A 26,009-nucleotide genomic window follows, 5' to 3' on the forward strand; every position below is an offset into this window, starting at 1 on the left:
TGGTTACATGAGCCTCAAAACCAGACACAACTCAGCCCTGAGCAGAGTGACCGTCCTCTACTGACCAATCAGACTGCAGTGTTCACAGCTCCACCTTTTAGTACCAGATCTGTGTGCTAGGTACCCCAACAGAGGGGGGACCAAACATGGGGACAGAACGGTTCCATTGGTACCATCCACAACTTTTTACAGTTGAAACAAACAACAACAGCTCTGTTTATTAAAGCTGTATAAGTGCTGTGAGGTACTGCTTTTATTCACACTGTCTCTCTTTCCTTTTTTGGCTCTGCAGCGGTGGAAGACAGGAAGTTGTTCATCGGCATGGTGTCAAAGAAGTGCAACGAGAATGACATCCGGGTCATGTTCTCTGCGTTCGGACAGATTGAGGAGTGCCGGATCCTCAGAGGACCTGACGGACTGAGCAGAGGTGTGTGTCGCTCCGACTCACTTCCATCCACACGTAATGCTCCTCCTGTGAATATTATTACCAGAACGGCCTCCAGCAGCTGCTGCTGTTCATTGTTTTCCACTTGTGCTGTGACTCAAACTCAAAGTCCTGCAGGAAGTCTTTACTACACCTCTGTGTGACAAGAGGTGGCTGGTTGAAGATGGTTTCTGAGCCAATGGCTGTGTCAGGGTATAAACAACTTTCTTATATGACAGTAACTGATAATAAATAGGATGGGCTCATTATTAGCATCTGTAAATCTAAATAACTATGAATGCATCTGTTTTTATTGTATTTATTTTAAATATCATTCTAGTCACCTTCTAGTTTAACCATTCATTGCGTACTCTGCTTACTTAGAAGTATTTTGCTGCATAATGAGCAGCTCATTTGCATGTTTTCAACCCTTTTCTCTTCACTGGAAGTTTCTCCTGAGCTGTCAATGTCACAAGAAGACGTTGTTTTCTGTAAAGTTTAGTGATTAGTGTGTCCTCGCAGCAGAAAGAACATAAGAACCTATGGAGACGTAAACAATTATTCTGCTTCCTGTCAAAAAACTCCCACATTTACCTGAAATAATCTTTTGCTGTTGTGATCAGACTAAAATCTCGCCATAACTTGGCCAAGACATATGGTAGACTTCATGTCGGACCCCGACCAATCATCACTTGCAATACACGACGTGAAAGCGACCGACTTTACTTTTCCACCCGAAGGCTAATCTCTGGATTGGATGTGGAATGCCGTAAACCTGCATTCTTTCTAATGGCCAGCAGGGGGCGACTCCACTGGTTTTAGGAAGAAGTATGGATGGTATGGAAGTCTACGAGAAAATGACCCTACTTCTCACTTGATTAAATTTCTCACTAAACATTTTCCTTATGTGTTTACGGTCTCAATTGCTAGTTTCAAATCTTTTCCAACACAGCATAGTACTAATGTATTAAATTATGGTCCATTTAGAGTTAAAGGGTAAGTTTGGTATTTTTCAACCTGGACCCTATTTTCCCATGTTTTTCTAAGTGACTAATGGAGACATTGGTTTTTGAAATTGTTGGCAGTGTCAAAACAGGCTGCAGTGTAACCACTCAGGGCATGTTTGCTCCATCACTGTACGCCCACTAAAAGTGTTTGTTTTTGCCACTGACAGGCTCAGATTGTTATTCTAAGTGTCTGACAACATTGTGGAAATGATCTCTCCAGAGATCGACCTAACCCTCGCTAACACTAACCCTGGCTAAACAAAAAGGATCTCACTCTTCTTGGATTCAGTACCTCCAAGTCTGAGGTCATGGTTCTGGTGGATTGCCCCCTCTGGGTTTGGAGAAAGTTACTGCCTCAAGCGAGGGAAATCAAATATCTCAGGGTCTTGTTCATGAGTAAGGGTAGAATTGAGATGGATTTGGTTTGTGGGCACTGCGCCGGACTGTCGTGGTGAAGAGGGAGCTGAGCCGGATGGCGAAGCTTACGATTTACTGGTCCGTCTACGTCCCAACCCTCACCTATTGTCATGAGCTCCAGGTAGTGACCGAAAGAATGAGATCGCGGATACAATCAGAATCAGACCCAGAACACACTGGAGGGATTACATTTCTTGTGTGGCCTGGGAACACCTTGGGATCCACTAGAAGGAACTGGAAAGCATTGCTGGGGAGAGGGATGTCTGGGGTGCTTTGCTTGGCCCTTGATGGATCTTATTCTTTAAAGATAAGGTCTATCTCTGTAGGGGTCTTTTCCATAATAGTGTCGGACACTTTAATAATAACAGTCTGAGCCTGTCAGTGGCAAAAACAAGAACTTTCAGTGGACATACATTGACGGTACAAACGTGCCCTGAGTGGTTACATTACCTGTTCAATTCTGGACCAATTTTTAAAATCATCGTTCCCATTCGTCACATAGACACAAAAACATTTAGAAAATAGGGTCAAGATTGAAAAATACCAAACTTATCCTTTGAGTTGATTACTGAACAGCATATGCATAAGGGCATGGCTACCTTGTGATTGACAAGAAGGTACCACTGTAGTATTCATTAGGTTCTCCAAATATGGTCGCCTCTGGCTCCAAATAAAACAAGAAGGTGACACAAATTGCCAGACTCAAGGCTTCAAAACCATATTCCACAAACCAATAGGTCACATCTCGGTGTTGATGTCCACTTCCTTTACACAGTCTGGTTCCTCCTGACAGCACCAACAACAAATGTTAACACGTGTTAAGACAGTTCTCTGAATCAAAGTCAACCTTGAACCATTCATGGTCACTGGGCACTGAATGTTGGCTGTCTTTATCCTTCCCAGTCGCTAGAAAGAGTTTTGAGTGTGTCAGTGAGCAGCATATATAGTATGTGTGCAGAGAGTGAAAATGCAACCCACAGGTGTGAGTAATTTAATGCTCCTGAACCAGGAGTGATCGTCTTTTGCTTCAATGCGTCTGCAGTCGTGTGTGGAAGAGAGCTCTGTGCACATCGTAGAAGTTAAGAATTCTCCAAGAGAAGGCGAAAGAAAAAGGTGTATGGTCTGCATTTGGCGTAAGTGATGTCTTTGCTATTTGATGGAAGGCTACAGCCACAGAATACAGAAAAAAAATTCAATGCAGGAAGAAACCAAACCAAGTTGGGGTACAGTTGGTGCAGACCTCTCAAAAAATGGTGAATCTTCTGTCCAGGTTCCATCAATTTATCTGGACAAGTGTTGGTGTACACGTACTCTCTTTTCCTGCATCTTGTTGCTTAAAATGCCTGGAGAATAACTCAGTGGTGCAACCCAGTGTTGCCTGTGGCATGCCAGGACTAGGAACAGAAGTAAGAGCAATGTACGAACCAAACAAACCCAATGAACCTAGTATCCAAGTGCTGCCTCACATATTGAGGTTTGCGTGTTTTCTTAGTGAATCACAAGTTCTAGCTCAAACTTTTGTATGTTTTAAATTCTGTGTCAGCTAAATTCATTATATCAGATCCTGTTTTCAACCAGCTGCTTCTTGCAAAGTGTTCCAGATTTCCTTCAAGGTTTCGAGAGAGTCACGTTAAATACAGATGAACCGCAGCGACATCTTGAGGCTGTTGTGGCCACTGTGAATAAATGCTTCTCCTTTTCGCTCTATATATCTCTTTTCCCCTCTCTTTCTCTTTTTCCTCCCCCTCTTGCTCTCTCAGCCTCAGCCCCAGATCACCCCCCCACACACCCCCACCCTCTTCAGCGACCTCCTAACCTCCATTCACATCCTTCAACCCTCCCTGCCGTTCCAGTTTAGCCTCACCGTAAGCCAGTCCTAAGCTCTTTGATGCTCCCATAGTGAGGCTGAGGGCATTTCCAAACCGGCAGTTCAGATCAGGAGACATGTTGCTGCTTGTTGCATTTACACTTGAGCAGCTATTTTCCTCCCCTTTCTGTAATAGGTCAGAAAAAGACAAAACAAATATGAAGGATTCATTGTTCGATCAGTGTTTTTCCTGACATTCTTCAGGTTATACACAACCTCAGTAAAGTAGGCAAGTGAACATTCTCAAACTGAACTGGAGCCAATACAGTACCTGGGTTTTAGCACCAAACAGTACTTTTTTTAGTGCCTTATTTTGAGGAACCCTTTTCTTAATTTAACAAAAGACGTCAAAGTCTCAAATGTTAAATGCAGGTGTACAAGAAGTTTGCCCAAATTAAGTCTAAAATTGGCAATTTTTTTGTTTAAAAAGTGTCTTATCAAATATTAACTAAAGAAGAATATGAATCTGACCAGACTGTGTCAGTGTTACAGACACAAATTAATCGATATTGGAATAGCACTGTGGTTTGAAGTCTAGCCCTAAAAAAGCAGAACTCCAAGCAAATCATGACAAAAAACACAGAGAATTTACAACTCTTTCCTTTTCGTAATTGAAGAAGTAAACACTGATTCGGCCACGCTGAGGCTACATCCACACTGTAATTTAAAATGCGTAACTTTTTTTTAGGTTTACACCGAGCGTCGACACTACTCCTGTGTTTTCAAAACCGTACAATCAAGACTTCTTAAAACACTACCAATCCTGTTTTAGTTAGAAAACTCCTGGGTTGCGTTCTAGTCTGTTTTAGTCTTAAAAACCATGACGCAGAGACCCAAGTTTGCTTTTGGGCTTTTTTGTAAAAGAATCAAGCCAAAACATTGCAGCATACATTTTGTGATTACATCTTTCCTGTTTGGGTACTCTTTTCCCGTAACCATGGTTTCCTCAGATAATGGATAGTGCTCCAAATACCACTCTAATTGCTTTGCAGAGACTCCAGGTCTGTATTCCGCTGCCTTGACTGCCATATACTCGTGATACTTTCAGTAACAGTTCCACCTCGTCGTCAGTTAAAGCAAAGGAACCTATGGTTTTACTTATCACCACTACTGTTCTTCCTATGTAGTATTTTCAAAAACATTCTGCAGCTAAGCAACCAAGCGCAGAGTAGACAATCTGCTTCCTTTTTACACCAGTATAGGTGTAGATTTTGTGGGGGCGGGGGACTCTACTTTTAGGACATATGCATTTGTCCTCCCTATAAACTTTTACAGTATAGAGGACTTTTATTTCAAAGGACTGCTAGAATTTGACTCATCAATGCAAGAATGCCTTCAGTAAAGTAGGTGTTAGCATTATGCAACCTCAAAACCAAGGGTTGCGATCTGCAATGAGACGAAAAGCAGAAGAAACAACTACACATGGTTGAAGCAGGAAGTGCCATGACATTTCCATCATAAATGTATGAGAAAACATTCACAATTTCGTGCATAAAAATTAACTAGAATGCCGGAACCAAAATGTTTGACCCCAAGCCCCCCTGCTTAATATGTGGCCCCCTAAATGTTGAAAGAAAACCTACGCCCTTGTTCACCAGTACAAGGGCAACGCAATAGTGTGGATGTAGACTGAAGCTGTGGCAGAAGGCCATTTCAGAGTCACAGGCAAATAGTGAACCTGTTCTCATTCCCAGGGCATCAGATATGGCAGCCTGGTCAGTGGCCCTTAGCTTCTGTTATCGACTCTCAAGGCACCCTTTACAGGCTATCCTGTATAAGACGCACCAGGCTTTCAACTAACTCCAATTAAATCCCGTTCACGGCAATGACAGAGTAGAAGGAGCAAGAAAGTCCAAGTTTTGTGGTGGTGGATGGGTCAAAAACACACCAGGCTTTCACCCAGGAAACTGCTGTTTGTGTCCCATATCACACCAAAAAACTTGAGGGTTTTGTTTTTTTTCAACTATAGCTGCTGAGCGTCACTTGAGTTCGTCTTCAAGTGACATAGTCCTTAAGTTCCAATAACAAACGTAGTTATTTCAACCCAAACTATTATCGATTTTCTAAACCTAACCATATAGTGTTTTGGTGGCTACCTACCAAACCTACACTTTCCGTTAAGTTTATTTAGAAAGACAGTGTAGCATGTAATGAGTGGAGATTGACACGGAAGCTTAAGCATGTAAAACTGGTGCTAGAGGAGTACCTAGAGCCTAGACCTAGACCATAGGTTGTAGTGTAGGGCAACTGATCTAGCTGTCGTATTTGACGAGTTGGAAGTGAAAACGTGTTGAAATAATCTGTCAACACGAGCAAATTTGATAATAACTCCAAATGTGGCACTTTGTCAAAAAGTGTAAGTGGCTTCAGTTGATTTTGAGGAGGGTATGAGCTGCCTCCACACCAGGCCACCAGTCTACCTGTTGAATCCATGTGTGCTTCATGTAATTGGCACATTGATGCCAACATAATGTACTCTGAACAAAGTGCTCCAGTTCTGGACTTAAAAGCCAGAAACAGGCCTATTAACAAGCTGTCAAACCAATTGGACTTGTCGACACCTGAGTTCTTCAACAAACTAGGGTACAGAGTTCTAAAAATGGCCAAAGTCACCATTTCAGTGGATCATAAGGTCGACACATGACCAGATCTCACAGGTACTTCCAATCGTACACCGGCTGTCTCATCTATCAATCCAATCTCAGCTATTGTACCTCTTAAAATAGACACCCCTTCCATCATCAACCATTCCGCCCCACAAGCACACGCACCTGCCCACCCTTCTCATTTCTACTATCTTCCCAGTACTCCTCCCCTCCCCCTCCCCTCTCCCCTGTGTGGTTTCTATGTGCTAGAGGAGATGGAGGAGCTTTTGAAACTCTCTGTCCTCCTGTCCCTCCTCCTCCTGTCACACGAGCTGTCGCTGTCACCAGGTTCCATGTGGATCTGTCGTATATTTTTTTCTGTGCTTGTCGAACGTTATGGATGTTTTTATCGTTGACTTGAGTCTTATTTTCTCAATGTGTCTTCTCTCTCTTTCTCCTCAAGGTTGTCTCTATCTAGAACCAATCTTTGCCTCGAACTACTCAAACTCCCATGTTCCTTTGCTTCTTCAAACACCACCACCCCCCACCCCCTCCCCGGCTCTATCTATTCACCCTCACTGTCCTAGAATCCTCCCTTGCATCAATTTGTCCTCTTTTTCCCAGACATCCCACATCGGCCTCCTTCCCTCACTTCCCCATTTCCATCTTCCATCCCTTTTCAGCTTCTCTCTTTTGTCCTCATGAATATTTCAGATGCGATGGCCAAATCCTTGTTTCTGTAGAACTGATATAAACCACTTAGCAGCTGATGCAAGTCAAAGAGGGAATGCTGGTAGTCCGGCTTTGGTCTGGCTAGTAAATAAACAACTTTAACCAGGTTGGAAATAAATAGGTCTTTAAGGATTTCTATGTTCCTGCAAGTCCCAGAGGACCTCAGTCCCACCTAGCTGCGCTGCTGAGCTCCTGTTAAAGCGTGGTATCAATCAGAAGAGAGCTGCGCCGTCCCACTATTAATAAAATATGGATCACACCACCAGTGGATGGCTGGGCCTTGGGAGCTACCCTACTTTCATTAAAGGACTGTTTGGTTCTCCGCTGACGACAGAATGCGGCCCGTGAGGTATTTTTAGCGCTCAAGCCACGTCCCATCTCTCTGCTGTGAAAAAATAAGACATGCACCAACCAGCCAGAGTGCATCGCTTTTAAAGTTTGTTTTATTAACAGCTTTGACATTAATGAATCAATGTTCAGGCGCGGAGGAATTCTTTATTTAGAGGCTTCGACAGGATCACGCTGCAGAACCTGGCTAAAGATAGAAATGTTTTTTTGGGGGGGGTGGGGAAGCCAATTGGAGACAAGACAAGAGTTTCCATTAGATGACAACCAATGACGTTGTAGCTGACCAGTTTTATAAATAGAGCCTATCAGGACCAGTCTGGAGGGCTAACCCAAATGGAAGCCCCCTCCAGAACTGATCCAGTTCTGGGGCAGCGCTTCTCTGCGGAGGAATGGGGCAACCTGCTGGAAACTAAGCGGTTAAATGACAGATTGTGGCCCGTCTAAAATAGACAGTCCCCTGAATCAGTTGAAAAAATGACCCCCTTTTTCAAATGTCCTATCTACAGTAACACCAGCTAGCACTGCGGCCCAGCACTGTAAAGGACACATCACAATGTTTACTAGGTCAGAGCTGCAGAATCTGATAACCTTCAGTCTCTTTTTTTATCGTCTTCTTACTTCTCTAATGTTAAGTGAGCGAAGCGGTTTTATATGAAAGCTGAGTAAACTATAACTTCCAGTTGGCAAGGACAGAGGCGCTAAAAAAAAGATGTCAAACATGTTTGATACAAGTTGAAAAGCAGGTCCATTGTGCTGAGAATAAAAATCATTTTAAGCTAGATTTCTGTAGATATTGGTTTGACAGCCATCTGGTGCCATTATCATTTGGACGACATCGTTAGAGCGTTCCAAAACTGTTGGAAATAACTGTTATAAAAGTAGTTCATAAGGGCTTTTCTGCAAAAGCAAAAGATTGTGGTCAAGATTTAAAGAACCACAGTTGCAGGTATCCAAGTCTGGTTTCCAAATCCAGTGATTTGGTTTGGTTACCTTCAGGCAACTTAAGATTAGACAACGATTAGGGTGATGATTAACCAGCAAAATTGAAAGCCAAACACAGACTGACTCGCTCTATACAATCATTGCAAGTGACACGGCACTTAGCCTCTTCACACGTGAAACAATTTGATGTTAACCCATTTGCTTGTTTGCATCGTGTCCAGTTAGAAGAGGCGTTAAACGTGCGTCAAACAGCACCACATGAACAGGGCTTTGAGGAGTGCATTGGAGGTTTAGGGGGACCCAGTTTCCCTCCTCCGCTGCAGCAAGGTACCCAGCTATCCTCAAGAGACTGGGAGCCTCCCGTTCGACCTCACTTAGACATCCAGAACCCAGGGATGTGTCAGCCAGCTGTGGGTCTCTGGTACAAGCCAGAGACCCACAGCTGGCTGTCCAGTACCAGGGGCATGAACCAAAAACACTAAACCAAATTAAAAGTATTTAACATCAGTCAACAACAATCAGTCATCAGAATGCAGGAAACAAACTCTTTGAACCCCCCACACCCTCGCTTTGGTTCCGATATCCTTGCTATTTTCCGAGGTCTCAAGGTTTGCGAGTATGCTGTTGCGATTCATAGCGTCCAGAAGATGTGCCTCTCTGTTCTCAGGGAAAAGCCTCCGTATGAAATGTGTTCAGCGGATGTAAACAGGAGAAAAACTGACCATCCGTCACTCTCAGCCTCGTTCTATCACAGCAACAGCCGGCTTTTGATAGAGGTGGAGGAGGACAATGATCGCATCTATTTCTGTCGGTCCTCTCTGTCTCTGTCTGTTGCATTATCCATCCTCTCCTCTCTTTTTCCTCTCTGCCCTTTCATCCCATCCACACAGCCAGGGAGAGTCTATCTGATGACTCAGGCTATTAGTTTTTTCCTCTATTGCCAAGCCACGAGTCAGCCAGCCGAACCTGAACGCGCGTGTGCGTCTGTGTTTGTGTGTGTGAGCATGTGTGTAATCAGTTCAGGCCTGGCTGCGCTAACATGGCTTGGTGAGTTTGTTAGCATATTATTAGTCCGGGGGGTTGTTGAAGCACTTCTCACATTATCTCCTCTAATCACTCCCCTAACCAGCCAGACAAACACAATGTTGCATCACCCCCTGCCCACAAACAGCCAATAACGAACCCCCTCTGGCTGCGTCCCATCTTGATTGGCTAAAATCAGTGTCAGTCACGGAGGAGGTCGACCACACCTCCTCTCATCGCCTCCTCGTCTCTCTGTGGATTGAATTAATATGATTTTCTATCTGATTCCCGTCTTCTTGAGCCCCTGCAGATTTTTTTTTGTCCTCACCCCACCCTGCCGCCGCCACCGCTGCCACATCTCTTTTCCTGTTTGACAAAGAGAGAAAGAGGGCACCCAATCAGACACACAATACAGTCCCAAATTAATTCAAATCGCTCTCATGCAAATTTGGACTGATTTACATTGTTGAATTGTTGGGAGAAGAGAGCGGCTGAATCCAGGTATGACTAATTCGGTCAGTGTGTGGGAGCGAGAGGAGAAAATAAGAGACAGTGACAGGAAGAGACGAGGACGGTGATTCAGGTTGTCTCAGATGTCCTGTGGTGGCTGTGGATGGGGCGAGGGTGGTGGGACTGGGGTCGGAGGTGGTGGTGGTGGGGGGGGGAGTTGTGGTTGTCATGACACTGTGCTCGTTTTTCGGCTGTTGTTTCCACAGCGACTGACAACGCCGTTGTCCGCCTGTGAGCTGTTCTCTGTATCAATCTCTGTTTGGGTTTTTTTTATAACAACGACGTGTCCAACCCTTTTGTCTTGTTTTTGTTCTTTCTTGTCTTCCCCCCTCCTCCTCCTCCTCCTCCTCCTGCCCTTCTGCCCTCCCCCGCCCTCCCTTCCACTGTCCCTCCATCCCTCCCTCCTCTCCTCCCCTCCCTACAGGATGTGCGTTTGTCACGTTTTCCACCAGAGCTATGGCACAGAATGCAATCAAAGCCATGCACCAGTCTCAGACTATGGAGGTACTGTACTCTTGCTCTTCCTTCGACTCTCGCTTTTCTCTTTCTGCCTCTTTAACTCCTTTTAAACATGCACTTCACTCTGTTAATGTGCTGGCAATTTAATATGCCGGCCTCATGTTTGAATACCTGTGAACCTCTGAGTCACCTCTCTGCAAAAGTCATGACTTATGACTGTACTTTCTAGGTTTGGCCAAGTAACGGTTTCGTCACACTTCCGACTTTGCTCGAGTCTAAATCGGATGCTGACACATTAAGTTTGATGGTTTATTTTAAAATCAAAGATCCTCACAAAATACTGTAAATGAGCCCATTTTAGTTTCTTCAGGAGAATCGTCTCATGTCAAATCAGCCTCTATAAAAATGTGGAAGAAAACAACTTGGAAAACCAGAATAATCATCAGACCCTCAGTCTTCCTCACTTTCATTCAAGCCATCTGCTTAATTTAACTTTAATTCAACCACTAAGTAAAAGACTCCTTGAGATTCTCTTTTTGAGATATCTTTTTTATTTTCCAAGAGTATCCTGGCCAAGAAAGGCAGCAAAACAAACACAATTTAAAACGGAAACAAAGAACAACTTAAAAAATCATCACAAAATTACAAATTAATTTCAAAGATATCTTAAAACAGTCTTCAGTCATTCAAAACATGTACAGGCAGATGTGCCGATGTTGAAGTCATTTAAGCGCCTTTCCCACTGGACAAAAAAACTCCACTAACACCTGCTATTATATCTGCATTCATACCTGGGTTGAATGACTCTGCAGTAGTCACAGGTATTTATCGGTTCCGGCTCTGATCACTAGTGATTGAAATACACGACCTAGATGAATGTGCTACTTTTAGCCCATTTATCGGTGAGATGCAATGATGCGCTACCACAAAAACTCTATCCGTCTCCGTCCCTTTAACGAACCCGTTAACACGTACCAATTTTGGTGGAAAGGGGGTATTAGAATTAATGTGTCCATTGAGACCAGCTCCAAGTCAAGGGAGCAGCATACTTAAACGCTCATTGTCCTAGTTCAGTACAGACTTGAGGAACACTCAGCAAGAACAAGTCCTGGGAGCAAAGACAACTTCACATACTTTGTCTCGAATGTACATCCGTAGGTAAGAAGGTAGCAAATCCAGTGTAGCTTTACGCCCGGGCCACACTGCCTGCATGAGCACATGACGGCTACCTCGCTGAACTACTGCGGCTCGCACATGTGCAGAGTTAACAAAGACACTGTTGAAAGGATTCTGCCACAGAAATGTTGTCAGAACGTTTTCAGTTTTAGGTGGCTGTCCGATAGCACCCCTCCACAACGTAATTAACTATGGTTCTTGACTCTGGATCTAGAGTCCATTTGGAGGGTAGGGTGTTCTGCCTGATCTCCAGACCCTGCGTTCAAGGGATGTACAACGGACCATATGTGCATGTGGGTGTGCCAAGCGGGTGTGATAATGGTCTTGACTGTCCTTGGGTCTAGACGGGAACATGCTGAGTAGAGGTACCCATTACTCCATTCTTCCTGATGAAGTTGCTTCGGCAAGACCCGCAACCTGTGACAGGGTTTTCACCTGACGGGCAGGTCGCATGTGAAGATGCTCTACCGGTAAGAGTGAAGGGCATTTGTGGAGTCTTGTATGAGGCCGTCGAGCCTTGGCACAGATAAGCATGTGCTGTGAGTAACTATGACTCTGACGTAGCGCTTAAAGTAGCTCTGTTAAGCAGTGTTAGCGGCACAGCTTGGGGTGCTAACATAGCTAACAATGCTAAAGGAGTTTTTTAGCTCAATAGCTGCTTACTCTCTGTAGTGACCTGGGGGGAGGCCAGGGGTCCTGGTCCAACGCTGTCCTGGTGTTTGGACGCCATTTTAAGCAGTAATGTGCCAATTAGCGGCACTGCTAGCTAGCTCCCACCTGACCAGGTTGATGTGCAGTGAAGAGCAGCCAAGGCTAACGTTAGCTAACCAGTGGAGACTGGAGGGTGGGAAGTGGAGCAATGTTTCTGCATGTTAACGCAGCTAGCCAACAGAAAATAAAATACAAAGCAAAACATTTACAAGGCACGCATTAAAATTTTACCACCTCTAAATGGATAGCACTTTGAAATGGGGCACTAACGATCAGTGAGTCAAATGAGTGCCGGACTAAAAGGAAAGGTCTCTTGTGTTTTGCGTCATTTTTCGTTTGTTCTTAAAAATTGTACAGTTTATAACCTGTTAATGGGTTTCGGGCTATTTAAGGCAAAATTAACATTAACATTCCTTGACCTTGTAATTTTGTAATTTCCTGCTGACATATTTTTCATCACTCTCATGTGCACACTTTATCTCTCCCAAAATGTACAAAGTTCCTAGCTTTAAAAAAAATTGTGAACAGCAGGAGAAATAAAAATGCTTTCCCAAAATAAATAATTTCAGACTTATAAGGTGCCAAATGTTGTGTGAGGAGTCCCGTCATGTTTGAACAGAGCAAATACTGAACAGTTCCATAAACCGTGTCTACAGATGCCAGAGAAGTTACAGTGTCTGAGAGGGCCTCTCTCTCTTATGCTCCCTCTTTGTGGATTTTTGGTCACAGATTTTCCAACTAGAACAAACTTTGGCAAAAGCTCAAAACTGCTTCAAAAAAGCAGCACCTTTGACACGGCAGCCACAATGGGCAGGTGGTGTTACAGACCTCATCAGCTGCACAGCGACCCCGGCGGCGCCGTAATGGGGACCCAGCCACAGCTCTTTTGTGTTCCCCCGGTTTTGGGGCGCCTTTATCAACATTGTCAGGCCGGTGACAGGGCAGGATGACAGGGCCATGATTGGGAGCGAATTACACGGTGTAAGACGTGCGTGAGTGCGTGTGAGTCAGAGGGAGAGAGACAAAAAGTGGTAATAACAGGCTGTGTTAAAGAAAAGAGACGAGCGGCGTTCTCCCCCTCGTAGCCCCCTCATTAGAGCTGATCATGATAATCATGGCTGCCATTGATGTGCTGTGACCCTGACATGGGGAAAAGGCGTGCTCCTCCCTCCGTCTGTCCGTGTAAAGTGTGTGTGTGCGAGCGGGGATTTTCTGTTTATGTTGTCACTTGCTACGAATATCAGCGAAGTGACTGTGTTGATTTATGTGGCCAAGCAGCAGCAGCATGTCTGTCTGTCGTTCTGAGTAGAAGGAGTGACACTCTTCTCCGACGGCGTTAGTATTAAGCTAGAATTATCCTCACTCTGAGCAGTCGTCTGCCACAATGGGCCTGGTAAACACCGCCAGTGTCCCTCGCTTTTATCAGGCACACGGAAAAAAGCCTTAAACCATAACACAATGATATTGCAGTGGACAATGGCAAAACACCTTCATTTCCATTTGAAAACAAGCTGTCTAGCCCCAGGCGGACTCAAATTGCCGCAACCGTTTGTTAATGTCCCTCAGTTTTGCAATTTAAAAGTAATTACTTCGGGTCCGTATGAGGGAATGAGGTCTGGTAAATAGAGTTTGGTTATTGTCTTGGCTCTATTGCACCCCACTGTCTTAGATAGAGCAAGATTGTGCGTACATGTCACGAGGAGAAAAGGGAGGCGGCCCAGGCTCTCCATTCGCTGATGGCCCTGTCACTGTCATATCCATTCTCATTACGCCGTGACATTCAGGTACACACCGGCACACACATCTCACCCAAAACGAGCACGTTTGCTGAATGTCAAGCCGTAATGAAAGTGGATATGAGCGAGACAGGTAATTCACTGTCGAACCTCTAAAGACACGCGAGGAGAGACGTGGGTTGGCGCCATTGTGTTGTATTTGTGCTTTACATTATTCACTCCCTTTATAAATACTCATTTAGCGCTCAGCTCCCCTGCGCAGTGTTCCATCAACACTGATTTCTGTTTCCGCTTTTCCTTTTTCCCCCCACATGACACTGGAGACCCACTCGCACATTATCCTGCCCTCGCTGCGTGCTCACACACCCCCACCACCGATGCGCGAGCGTTCGAGCGCATATAGACGGGAGCTTAAGTAGAGCATGAGAGACAACAGAGCAGTGTGTGTTTAAATAGCGAACAAACACATCTGTCAACTGTAGTGAAGAGAGGAGATGGAAAGACCGACAGTGGAAAGAAAATCTTAGATTAGATTAATCGGGGCTGATGGTTTACAGGACGTCACATAAAGCTGGAGGATCCCATAACTAAAAGAGTCATTTAAAGGAATACTTCACCCACAAAATGACCAGCTGTGCATCAGTTACTCACCAGTGTTGAATAAGTGAAGACAACTTTGTTTTTCTTGCATGCCTCCATGGTGAACGGAGAATCCAAAAACTGCAAACATGTATCATGAGTTTAAGCAAATGCAACCTGCGCTCAGGTGATGCTTCATCATTAGCTCTCAGCGTCAGATATCCATGCACCAAGGGATCCTTTAGTGAAGGTATGAGACCATTTAGGGCGCTGGCTTTTTTTTGCACTCCATGAACCGCAGTATAAAGAGCGAGGCGGGTGAGAGGGAAGGTGGATGGATAAGGGTAAAGTGTTAAGGTTAGGTATCAGGGTTAGGGTAAGCTTTTAGGGTTAGGCATTCGGATTAGGAGTTTGCGTCAGGCTTTAGGGTTGAGCATTAGGGTAAGGTGCTAGTGTTGGGGTTAGGCATTAGGATTAGGCATTCATGTTAGGAGTTTCGCGTTAGGCGTTAGGGTTTGGTGTTAGGGCAACTTGCCAGGGTTAGGGCTGAGGGTTAGGGGTTAGGGCATGGCACAAGGGTTAGGTTAGAGGATTAGGGTTAATCATTCGGGTAGGAGTTCTGGTTAGTCGTTAGGGTTGGGCGTTAGGGTAAGCCCCCAGGGTTAGGCGTTAGGGTAAGCCCCCAGGGTTAGGCGTTAGGGTAAGGCATTAGGGTAAGGCGCTAGTGTTAGGGTTAGGCATTAGGATTAATCATTCAGGTTAGGCGTTCGTGTTAGGCGTTAGGGTTGGGCGTTAGGGTAAGACCCCGGGGTTAGGCATTAGGGTAAGGCATTAGGGTAAGGCATTAGGGTAAGGCGCTAGTGTTAGGGTTAGACATTAGGATTAATCATTCAGGTTAGGAGTTCGCATTAGGTGTTAGGGTTGCGTGTTAGGGTAAGACCCTGGGGTTAGGCGCTAAGGGAAGCCACTAGATTCTGAGTTAGGCATTAGGATTAATCATTCGGGTTAGGAGTTCAGGTTAGGCATTAGGGTTGGGCGTTAGGGCAAAGCGCTAGGGTTACACGTTAGGGTTAGGGACTGTTCGTGTTCAGTGTGAAACCAAGTGTGAAGTGTGTTGTTTTAGTAACAACGTAATGTACTAGTATGTATAGCATACTACACAAGTGACGTATCTCATGTGACATTACAATATGCTTGTCGCAATTATTAGACTAAACCTAACTTTTGCTTTTCTTGCTTAACCTTACGTGTGTTTTAACCACACCATCAATCGTGTTCTGACATTTGGCATCGATATTTAAGACTAAATAGTCTCTCCAAAGATGCCCTTTTTTATCAGACCATTATTTAAGAACTTTTTTCATATTACTTGATCACACGTCACTTGATCAGTGTTTCTACAGTAGATGTCTGTCTGATGGTGCTGCAGCTAAATTAAGGAAGTGATTCCATCGGCATTTAATTCAATAACATGTCACATTTCTTGATAGTGCTGCGGACTTTTAAATATTACCATCTTAGGGAAAATGGATCTGTTTGGGAAGTACTGAGCAGAAAACTGGATAAAGACTTGGATTATACCGCACGAGTTGTGTGAGAGTTTGTACACAGGTAACTGTGGACCCCTATGACTTTATTTCATCAAGAATGTCCGCCGTTTTTTTATTCGTTGTTCACGGTGAAGGCATGCAAGAAAAACAGAGATGTAGCATGGCTGGAGTTAGAGAAAGAGCCGAAGATATTCTGGTATGTAATTCATCATTCTGTTAAACACTCTCTGTTTCTAACGCTTGCTTTTGACTCAGTGTGAAAGCTTTTTGTATGTCAGATGTTTTGGGGACAATAGGTTAAAACAGACGTGCACAAAGAACTCAGACCCGGTGTGCTAACTCCTACAGTGCTCTCCTTTTAGTAGCTCCAGATCACCTGCTTTGACATTTAAAGGCTATGTGAGCGGTAAATAAATGAGGTGGAGAAGGTTCAGAGCACATAAACTCTCTTGAAAGCTACGAGAGATTGATTTTCAAGGTAAACGGACCGGAGCTTATAAGTTCAGTTTGCGTGTGTGCGTCGAAGCATTTTGGGAGAGATGGGGAAGTGATGTGTAATGCTCTCTTCACGGTTGTCTCAGAGAGTTGGCTTCAGGGAGTGTAGTCGGGTTTATTAGCCGAGTGAACTCCTGGTTAAGTCGATCACAAGTCTGTAACTTCTGTCACAGACAAAAGTTTTACTTTTCCAGCGTGTGAGACGAGGTCAAAGCACCGCCTGGAGCAGGTGCTGATGTGTTTTCATGTAAAATTACCCATGTGCTGTAATTGCATGATTATAAATTTGGATTCTATAATTGTGCCAGGTGCTTATTGCTACGTTTGCAGTGTCATTTGGAGACTATAGGTTGTCATGCTGTCAGGTCTGTCAGTCACAGAGGCGGTGTGATGTCAGGGCGTCAAACGTACAGCACAGATGAAATGTTTGGAGAGGTTTAAAAGGACGGATTTATGATATCTATATTTCAGCACCTTTGAGGATCCAAACTTTATGATATATGTGCTGTGAAGATATGTATCCAGGTATGGCATTTTTGTGTTGAAGATTTGTCAGAATTTGTAAGACACAAGACAAAAACCGAGTGTTTTCCCTGTAGAAATGTCTCCTGGTGAGAAAGGCTCCTGTGAGACGTGGAGCGCTTCATTTTCTTAAGATGTGGAAGTTGTGCAACATGGGAGACTGTCTGCAGCTAAAAAGCTCTCTCCTGAAATAGTATCAAAAATAAATTGATGCTCCACCACCAGCATCGAGTTAATGACATGTTATTTTCAAACTATCTGAATCCAGAGACCATTTAAGACACAACTTTTTTTTTAATGACTACAAAGGTGTATTCTTACGCTGGATGATATTAGTCGTCTGATATTAATACATTCAGTGTATTATTGTGTGTTAACAATCTACAAGGGGCTCATGAAATACTTTGGTGCCCATAGAGAGGTAGAGTCATCATGTTGCCCCCTGCTGTTTGTGCTCAAAAGTGACCAATTCAAAACAAATCAGATGGTTTACAAAATTTAGTTTCGCACAACATGAGGTGTAATTGCGCCCAGCGGCAGAGTTTTCACTGACGCCCATCAGCAGCAAATACCTATAAACATTAGCTGGCTCGTCAGATATTCAGAAACGGACTAAATAAAGCTTCCAGAGTGGTGAGAATAATGTGAGAGGCACAACGCTTCAGAAACGACTCCGTGGCTATGGTTAATTTTAGGAAGTCTCGATAGAGCGATCTAAAACGAGAGCTTTTCAGAAACTCTCGTTTTTTTGAAGACTGAGCAAAGTGGCTTGATTTCTTTCAAAAACATGGGCAGAAAGAAATAAGCAACCTAAAAAGAATAATAAAGTAATTAATAAAGTATAGTAATTAAAAAAATTAAATAAAATAATAATAAGGAAAAAATAATAATAATAAAAAGGGAAATGACTTGAAAATGCGTTTAAAAACCTATAACAATTCTGTAGTATAATTTAAAAAATGTAATTAGGATCATTTTAAATACAGTTTTCGGTACATTTTTCTTTCACTTTATTTTAAATAATTTTTTAAATATACTAATTTCTTGCCAGCTTGCCTTTTTCTCATGTTTTTCAAAATAAATCAAGCCAATTTGCTCAGCATTAAAAGGTTTGAACAGACTTGCGAAAGGCATCTGAATGCAGCACAAGAAAAGTGATGTCGATCCAGGTTTCAAAGAGTTAAAGTTATAAATTTCTACAGATTTCAATCCTGGTCACGCCTGAATTTCCTTAAAAAGTCTTACAATGTCTTAAATTCAATATTCTAAATATTAGGCCTTAAAAGTCATGATAATAATAGTCTTAAATTGCCATAAACATTTGATCAGATTTCAGTCTTCCATGTTTTAATTTCTTTTTGTCAAAATGAGTCAGGCTGTTCTGCGTGAAAGCGGACATCACTGATGTTACAAATCTTTAAAACTGCTCTTTCCTATTGGCAAAATGTAACTTTACCAAACTCACTTTAGTTAAAGATTAGAAAAAGATTATGTGTCCAAAAAATCGGACTTAAATTCGGTGAAAGATTATCTTAAAAAAGTTCTTACACACATTAAATTTAAGTGTCTGATACCTTTAGACATCCTGAACTGCAGTTTAACACTACAGAAAACACTCTTTGAGCAGTTGCTTTGGCAGAAATACAACAGTAGAGAAACAACTGTGTCTGTTACAGTGCAGCCAAACAAACCCATGTTATTTTAGCTAGGTTTATGTGCACTGTTGTGTCCCCGGATTAGTTAGCGCACCAAAACATGACTCGTTTCATCACATTTGCATCGAGTGCGAAGGCTCCGAAAGTTTTCACACCGCTTGGGCCTGCACCTCTAAACTTTTCAGTTAAACATAGACACCTTTGAGGGAAGCTTAGTAGGTTTACTAGTGCAGACACCTCTACAGGTCCTCATTGAGAGACCACAGGGACGGTCAAATGGCGTTAGATTATTGGAAAGAAATGAGCCACCACACTGGGGAAGGAAGAGGCTTTTTGCCAGAGTATGAAAGAACATGCGAGATTGCTGTAAAAGCTAAAAAACATCCTCATGGAAAGAGTGACAACACAAACAAAGTGAAATAAGATATGATCAACTTTTCTGGTAAGATTCTTCTGGTAACACTTGTTGAAATCTTCTGGCGTTTATAAACAAAGCTTGACCAGTAAACAGTGAGGCTGATATCACTGAGGTACAGTTAAGACCAATATGTTGATTTACATGCTGCATCGTGTCCTGTGAATCCTTTGTTTATGAAGGCCATTGAATTCAGCACAGGAATGGCGGACTCCGCCACTAACAGTGAAAACTACTACAAATAGAGGTGATTACAGAATGTAAATATGTTGAATGGCCATAGCAGGAATCATACCGACCATAAATAGTTCTAAAAAATGGGATTTGATGTCATGAAAACGTTGAGTAATGTAACTTTAAGAAGTGTGTAATCATTTGTCTTCTGTGATAACAATTTGTAAATACATGGTTTTGCCTGGACCAACATGTTGTTTCATCCCGCTCATGGCTGATTAGCACTATAGTCACACAGTGTTTGATATGAAAGTTCAAGCTGTTGCTAATCTATGATGAATTATTAAAAATCCCCCTACGGTAAAATCAATGATGATTTGTTTCTGTGAGTGAAACCAACAGATGGCATAAGCTGCCACTTTCCCTCCACGTGTTTTCATCAATGAAGGGCAAAGTTGACCAACCGGCCAATCGCCTGAAAACTTTAAAGTGCAGCCGGGTCTTCAGGGAGAACCGGCAGCACCGAGCGTAGAGGCCCCTGGCCCCCTCGGCCCCTCTCCCAGGGCAGGACTTTCATTCTGGGCTGCATTTCCCCCCGCTCGCTGGGTGTCAGCTGGAGTAATGAGATATTTAGCAGAGAGGTATAGGGAGCTCCTGTCTCAAGGGGAATCGACTGCAGCGGCGAGGCCCCAGACTGACACGCTCCCTCCGAATGCAATTCTCCCATCGTCTCCTCTCCTTTATCTGTCGGCGGTCAGAATAAAGAGGGAAAATGACTGGTGGAGAGATGGAGTAAATATGGCCGAGCCGCCGTCAGGCAGGAGACATGCTCATTCAGCTGATAAAGTCGAGCCTTGGCCCACAGAGGAGGGGTTGTCTGGTCACACACACTGAGAAACACACATACAGGTGTACAGGTACACTGTAAAACATTAAGTCGCTGCCAGTCAACATTTTACTAACTGGGCTGCTTTAAAATTGTCACCGCATGTCAAAAATGTTGGCATTGTAGGGTTCTATAAACCATGGAGACATTATATTTGTTTTTTAATATGTATCATTTCAACATTTCTAAAGGGACATAGTGTATGAGCTGACTTTGTGATCGGGGTGTGGGGGGGCTGGGTGGAGGGGTTGGAGGGCATGATGGAGGGCGTGACACCTGGGCAAGATGGCTGCCAAACAGCAACAAAGATGGGTGTTTTAAGCAATACAGCAAGGTATTTCCAGCAGGTACTATTTAACAACATCACAGCATTTCACACGGTGATCGTGACAACAAAAGTGAGCGTTGTTTAATGATGTATCGCAGCATTTCCAGCCACAATTGTGGCACCAAAGGCAGGTTGTTTTTTAGCAAAATCGCAGTTTTTTTGGCCGTAATTGTGCCACCAAAAGTGAGTGTTTTTTAACTCAACATCTTAGCATTTACAGCTGCGATTGTGGCACCAATGACAGGTGTTTTTTAGCAAAATCACAACTTTTCTGGCTGCAGTTGTGCCACTAAAAGCAGGTGTTTTTTAACACCACATCTTAGCATTTACAGCTGCGATTGTGGCACCAATGACAGGTGTTTTTTAGCAGCAGCACAGCATTTCTAGCAGCCATTGCAGATGGCAACCACCATAAGCGGATGCTTTTTAATACCACATCTTAGCATTTACAGCTGTGATTGTGGCACCAAAGGCAGGTGTTCTTTAGCAAAATCACAGCATTTCTAGCAGCCATTGTGCCACTAATAGCAGGTGTTTTTTTAACACCACATCTTAGCATTTCCAGCTGTGATTGTGGCACCAAAGACAAGTGTTTTTTTAGCAGCAACACAGCATTTGTAGCAGCCATTGTGCCACCTAAAGCGGGTGTTTTATGGTGATGCATTATGGCACTTCAAGCTGTGATTGTGGCATTAAAAGTGGGTGTTTTTTGTGACACATCTTAGCATTTCCAGCTGTGATTGTGGCACCAATGACAGGTGTTTTTTAGCAGCAACACAGCATTTCTAGCAGTCATTGTGCCACCTAACGCGGATGCTTTTTAATACCACATCTTAGCATTTCCAGCTGCGATTGTAGCACCAAAGGCAGGTGTTTTTTACCAAAATCGCAGCATTTGTAGCAGCGATTGTGCCACCAAAAGTGGGTGTTTTTAGTGACACATCTTAGCATTTACAGCTGCGATTGTGGCACCAAAGACAGGAGTTCTTTAGCAAAATCACAGCATTTCTAGCAGCCATTGTGCCACTAAAAGCGGGTGTGTTTTAACACCACATCTTAGCATTTCCAGCTGTGATTGTGGCACCAAAGACAAGTGTTTTTTTAGCAGCAACACAGCATTTCTAGCAGCCATTGTGCCACCTAAAGCGGGTGTTTTATGGTGATGCATTATGGCACTTCAAGCTGTGATTGTGCCATTAAAAGTGGGTGTTTTTTATGATATATTTTTAAGGAATAAATGCTTTTTTAGCAACATAGTGCAGCATTTCCAGCCACCATTGCGCCACCAAAAGCAGGTGTTTTTAGTGACACATCTTAGCATTTCCAGCTGCGGTTGTGGCACCAAAAGCAGGTGTGTTTTGGCGATGCATTACGGCACTTCAAGCTATGATTGTGGCACCAAAAGCAGATGTTTTTAAGCAAAATTGCAGCATTACTGGCAGCAACTGTGTCACCAAAAGTGAGCGTTTTTAATGATATATTTTTAATGAATAAATGCTTTTTTAGCAACATAGTGCGGCATTTCCAGCCACCATTGTGCCACCAAAAGCAGGTGTTTTATGCCACAACATGAAATTTTACTGATCATAACTAGACGTTTTTTGTGCCTAAACAAAACATAAAGGAACATTAAGTGCAGATATTGTAACAGAGAAACCATAAAGGCTTTTGCTGTAGCGTTAGTGTCCACTTCATGATCAAGCTTAGTAGATTCATCATCAGTTAGCTGATATAATGAACAGGAAAATTAGGAATATGGATTCAGGGAAATACCAGTCACAGTGGTTCATGTTTAATAGAAAGGAAACACCTATCTAGTGATTTACCTGGCATATTAAAATCTTGCTGCTTCAAGCTTCTCACATGTGACGATTTGCTTTTTTTGTTCTGTGTTTCCTACAATTGTAAACAAATATTTTACTACTAGGGGTTTGGAGTGTTGTTGAGGGGCACAAACACAATCTGAAGACGTCAGAGTGGCCTCTGGCAACTTTTTAGTGGCCATTTTCCCACAATTTTCACCACCGTACAACTGAGATTGTTAATTAGTTAATCGAAAAAACAGTAATAAATAGATGAATTTGTCGTGAAAATAATGATTAGTTGCGTCTTAGACAGGCACAAAACAAGCAGAAGAAAAAAAAGGATTCCTGAGAGTTAATGTCGGTTAACACAGGGACGAGAGACAAGAGAACCTGTCAGCTCAGAAATAAAAGCACAATAAAGATAAGACAAAGTGACAATAAGATGTGAGATACAATGGATTCGAATGAATTAAATACAGTGTTATATACATATAGAAAAACAGGGATGTGTGTGTAAACGTAAGTGACAAGTTTGTGCAACAGAAATGAACAAATACAATAAGAAAAGGGAGCGAGATCTGAGGCACGAGAGGCTGCAATGAGCCCTATATACATACATTAAAAGGAGGATTTGTCTGAGTGTGTACAGCAGTATAGTGTGTCGGATTTGCAGCCCAGTGCATGCTGGGAAGAATGAGCTAACAAAGTTTCTGCTCATCACTTAAGTTGTACAAAGCTGTTTGAAGTTGTGTAACTGCTTCGATTTAATGCTAAAAGTCAAGTGGATTTTACTAAATTGACGTTTTACAGTAGTGATCCACTATCTCATACATGTACCTGTACCTGCACACACACACTGGGTTACACACACTTGACATACTATATCTCGGCTCCGACTGTGTGCCGCGCTATCTGCAAAGTAGCCAAATCCCTTCTCTCCCCCGCCGAGTGCGGATCGTGCCTCAGACTAAATGTTTCAATCAAAAGGTTTTTATTCCCCCGTGGCACATTGCCTTTGTTTCCAACGGATTTGCCCCCAGTTAGGCTTTGATTGCAGCGTGTGAGTAATGGTGTGGTGTGATAGATTATGACTTACCGTTTCAGCTTCGCTCTGTTTCAGCCGTCGCGGCGACTTTCATCAGGAGCGTTGTGTTTTGTGTTTGAGTTTTTTCTTTTCTCCTTCTCCGTGTGTGACACTTCATTTGTCTCACACACACACACACACATGCTCACACACACGCTGCAGCTCTGAGGAATAGAAATCTGGACAATTACATTCACTCCGTCTGATTGTCCAGATCTCTAAATCTTCCTCTTGCCCTCTCCACCTCTCTCGCTGGTCATCCCAATCAATCCCTCTCGGCCCTTTTCTACACACACACACACCGCCGCCGTCTTACACACACTAATACACACACGCTAACACGCGCACACATCAAGTCTCTCTTCATATGAGATGATGAAATAGTTGGAGAACTCAAGAAATCTGTTTCTGGTGAAACCGTTCTGGACTCAGAGATAACTGAGCCCTTGTGGGGGAAAGAAGAAAGCCCACTGGCTTTAGAGTCAAGTTTCCTGTGTGACTCTGCGCGCGTGTGTGTGTGTCCTGTGTCGCTGAGTTTGTGCGTGTGTGTGTGTGTGTGTGTGTGTGTGTGTCGTGCCTTTATTAAGTGCATTTAGTGTATTAATCATTTTAATGTTGAGGTGTTTCTACCTGTTCTCACTGTTACAGTACAAACCTGGTTCCATAATTATCTTTTGTCTCCTCTTCTCTCTCCTTCTCTCCTCACTTTTCAACTTTCCTTTTTCTTTGTTTTCTCCTCCCTTTCCTCGTCACCTTCTCTCCTTTCTCTCCTCTCATCTTCTTCTTCTTCTCATCTTATTTTTTCACCTTCCTTTTCTTTCATCCCCTTTGTTTTCTTTCTCCTCGGTTCTTTTTCCTCCATCTTGTCTCCTCTCCTTGTTACTTTTATCCATTCACCTCTCCTTTTTTGTTCTCCTCTCTTTTCCTTTTATCTCTCCTTTTCTCACCTCTTGTCCTTTCCTTTTTCCTCTCCCTTTTTTTATGTACCTCTCCTTTTCTTTTTGTTTCTTTTTTCCGCTCATCTTCGCTCTTCTTCCACTTATTACTCTTCTTCTGTTTTTTTTCCTTTCACCTCACCTTTTCACTTGTTTCTCTTTTCCTCTCCTCTTTCATCTGTTCTCTTCCCCTCTTCTTTCTTTTTCCCCTCATGTCTCCTTTTCCCTTCTCTCCTGCCCTCCCTTGTCTCCTCCTTTATTCTTCTCCTTTCCTCTCCTATATCCTCCCTTCTTTCCTCTCCTTTTTTCTTTCATTTTTCCCTGTTCCTTTTTTCCTCGCCTCTTTCTTTTTTGTCTTATGTCTCCTTTTCCCCTGTACCTCTCTTCCTCTCCTATCCTCTCTTATCTACCCTTTTATCCTTCTCCTTTTCTCTCCTATTTCTTCTCTTCTTTCCTGACCTGTTTCATTTGCTCCCCTTTCCCTCTTCCATTCTTTTTTTTATCTTTACTCTTCTTCTTCACTTGTTTTTCCATTTCTGTCCTCTCCTCTCTTCTCTCCTGTCTCCTCTCCTCTCCTCTTCCTCCCCCTGCAGGGCTGCTCGTCTCCCATCGTGGTGAAGTTCGCCGACACGCAGAAGGACAAGGAGCAGCGGCGTCTGCAGCAGCAGCTGGCGCAGCAGATGCAGCAGCTCAACAGTGCGACCACCTGGGGGAGCCTGACGGGCCTGGGTGGCCTCACCCCGCAGTATCTGGCTGTAAGGAGAGCCGCCGCGTCGCCCACCTCCACCATCACCACCTCCTCCACCACCCCTTACTACAGCCCCATGGCCGACGCCGCCGCAGTCAGTGCCCCAATCGAAAACACCCAACCTGAAAAACCCCCACATGCTCTCACTGGCCTCCTGTCTCTTCCTCCGCTCTTTCTTTTGTTCTGTAATTCCTCCTTCAGCCCTCTCCTCTGTCCTCCTCCTGGGACTGTAGCGCGGCGAGGAAATGAGGTCTCTGAACAGAGGCTGCTGGGAGCCAATAATATACTGTGTGTTCAATATCTCCAAAATTTAACAGCAGAAAAAACACACAGACGCAGCCTCCTCTACTGCAAGAGAACTCTCCATGCAAACTAACTCTGATTAATTTGTCAATGCAAGGACGCATATAGGAGGATTTTTGAAAATCGTGATTGCAAAGAATTATCTGTTTTGTTATCTTTACCCAACCCTGTCTCCCAGAAATCAGCTCTATGTGCTACATGGATGCATTATAAAAGGAGTGTAATGCTGCCCTGCAGATTACATATTTATGTCACCAAGGTTATGATAATAATAATAACAATGCAGTTTATTTATAGGCGCCTTTCAAAGCACTCAAGGTAGGGCTGAACGATATGGAGAAAATTTCATATCTCGATATTTATGCCAGATATCTCGATACCGATACGATACGATATGACTATGGGTTCAGTGAAAACTAAGCATTCTTTATAAAAAAAAATTTAAAAAACGAGTCCGAACCATTTTCTGGAAGCCCTCTGTAGTGACTGAATACACGGGAATCATGTGTAGCAATATGGTACGTTATAGCATTTGTAATGTCTTTGTGCCTGCTGGACGTCGATTGGTATGGCATTATGCTACTGAATGCATC

General features: G+C 43.4%; 2 protein-coding genes across 38 annotated transcripts in view; one reads left to right on the forward strand and one right to left on the reverse strand.

The window, feature by feature from the left end:
* celf2 (cugbp, Elav-like family member 2) overlaps positions 1-26,009 on the forward strand; it is a 321,704-nt gene that overhangs the window by 254,644 nt on the left and 41,051 nt on the right. For 17 of the 37 annotated variants that reach the window (XM_050036317.1, XM_050036312.1, XM_050036313.1 and 14 more), the window contains 3 exons: positions 293-460; positions 10,280-10,359; positions 24,959-25,207. In XM_050036317.1, coding sequence (XP_049892274.1) covers positions 293-460; positions 10,280-10,359; positions 24,959-25,207 — 497 coding nt within the window. The remainder of the gene's footprint in view (positions 1-292; positions 461-10,279; positions 10,360-24,958; positions 25,208-26,009) is intronic. The other 20 variants (XM_050036326.1, XM_050036327.1, XM_050036330.1 and 17 more) reach the window with 3 other exon arrangements.
* abcc9 (ATP-binding cassette, sub-family C (CFTR/MRP), member 9) overlaps positions 1-26,009 on the reverse strand; it is a 555,625-nt gene that overhangs the window by 193,262 nt on the left and 336,354 nt on the right. The window lies entirely within an intron of this gene.

The sequence above is a fragment of the Epinephelus moara genome, chromosome 23 (assembly GCF_006386435.1).
Source record: "Epinephelus moara isolate mb chromosome 23, YSFRI_EMoa_1.0, whole genome shotgun sequence".
Taxonomy (NCBI): Eukaryota; Metazoa; Chordata; class Actinopteri; order Perciformes; family Serranidae; genus Epinephelus; species Epinephelus moara.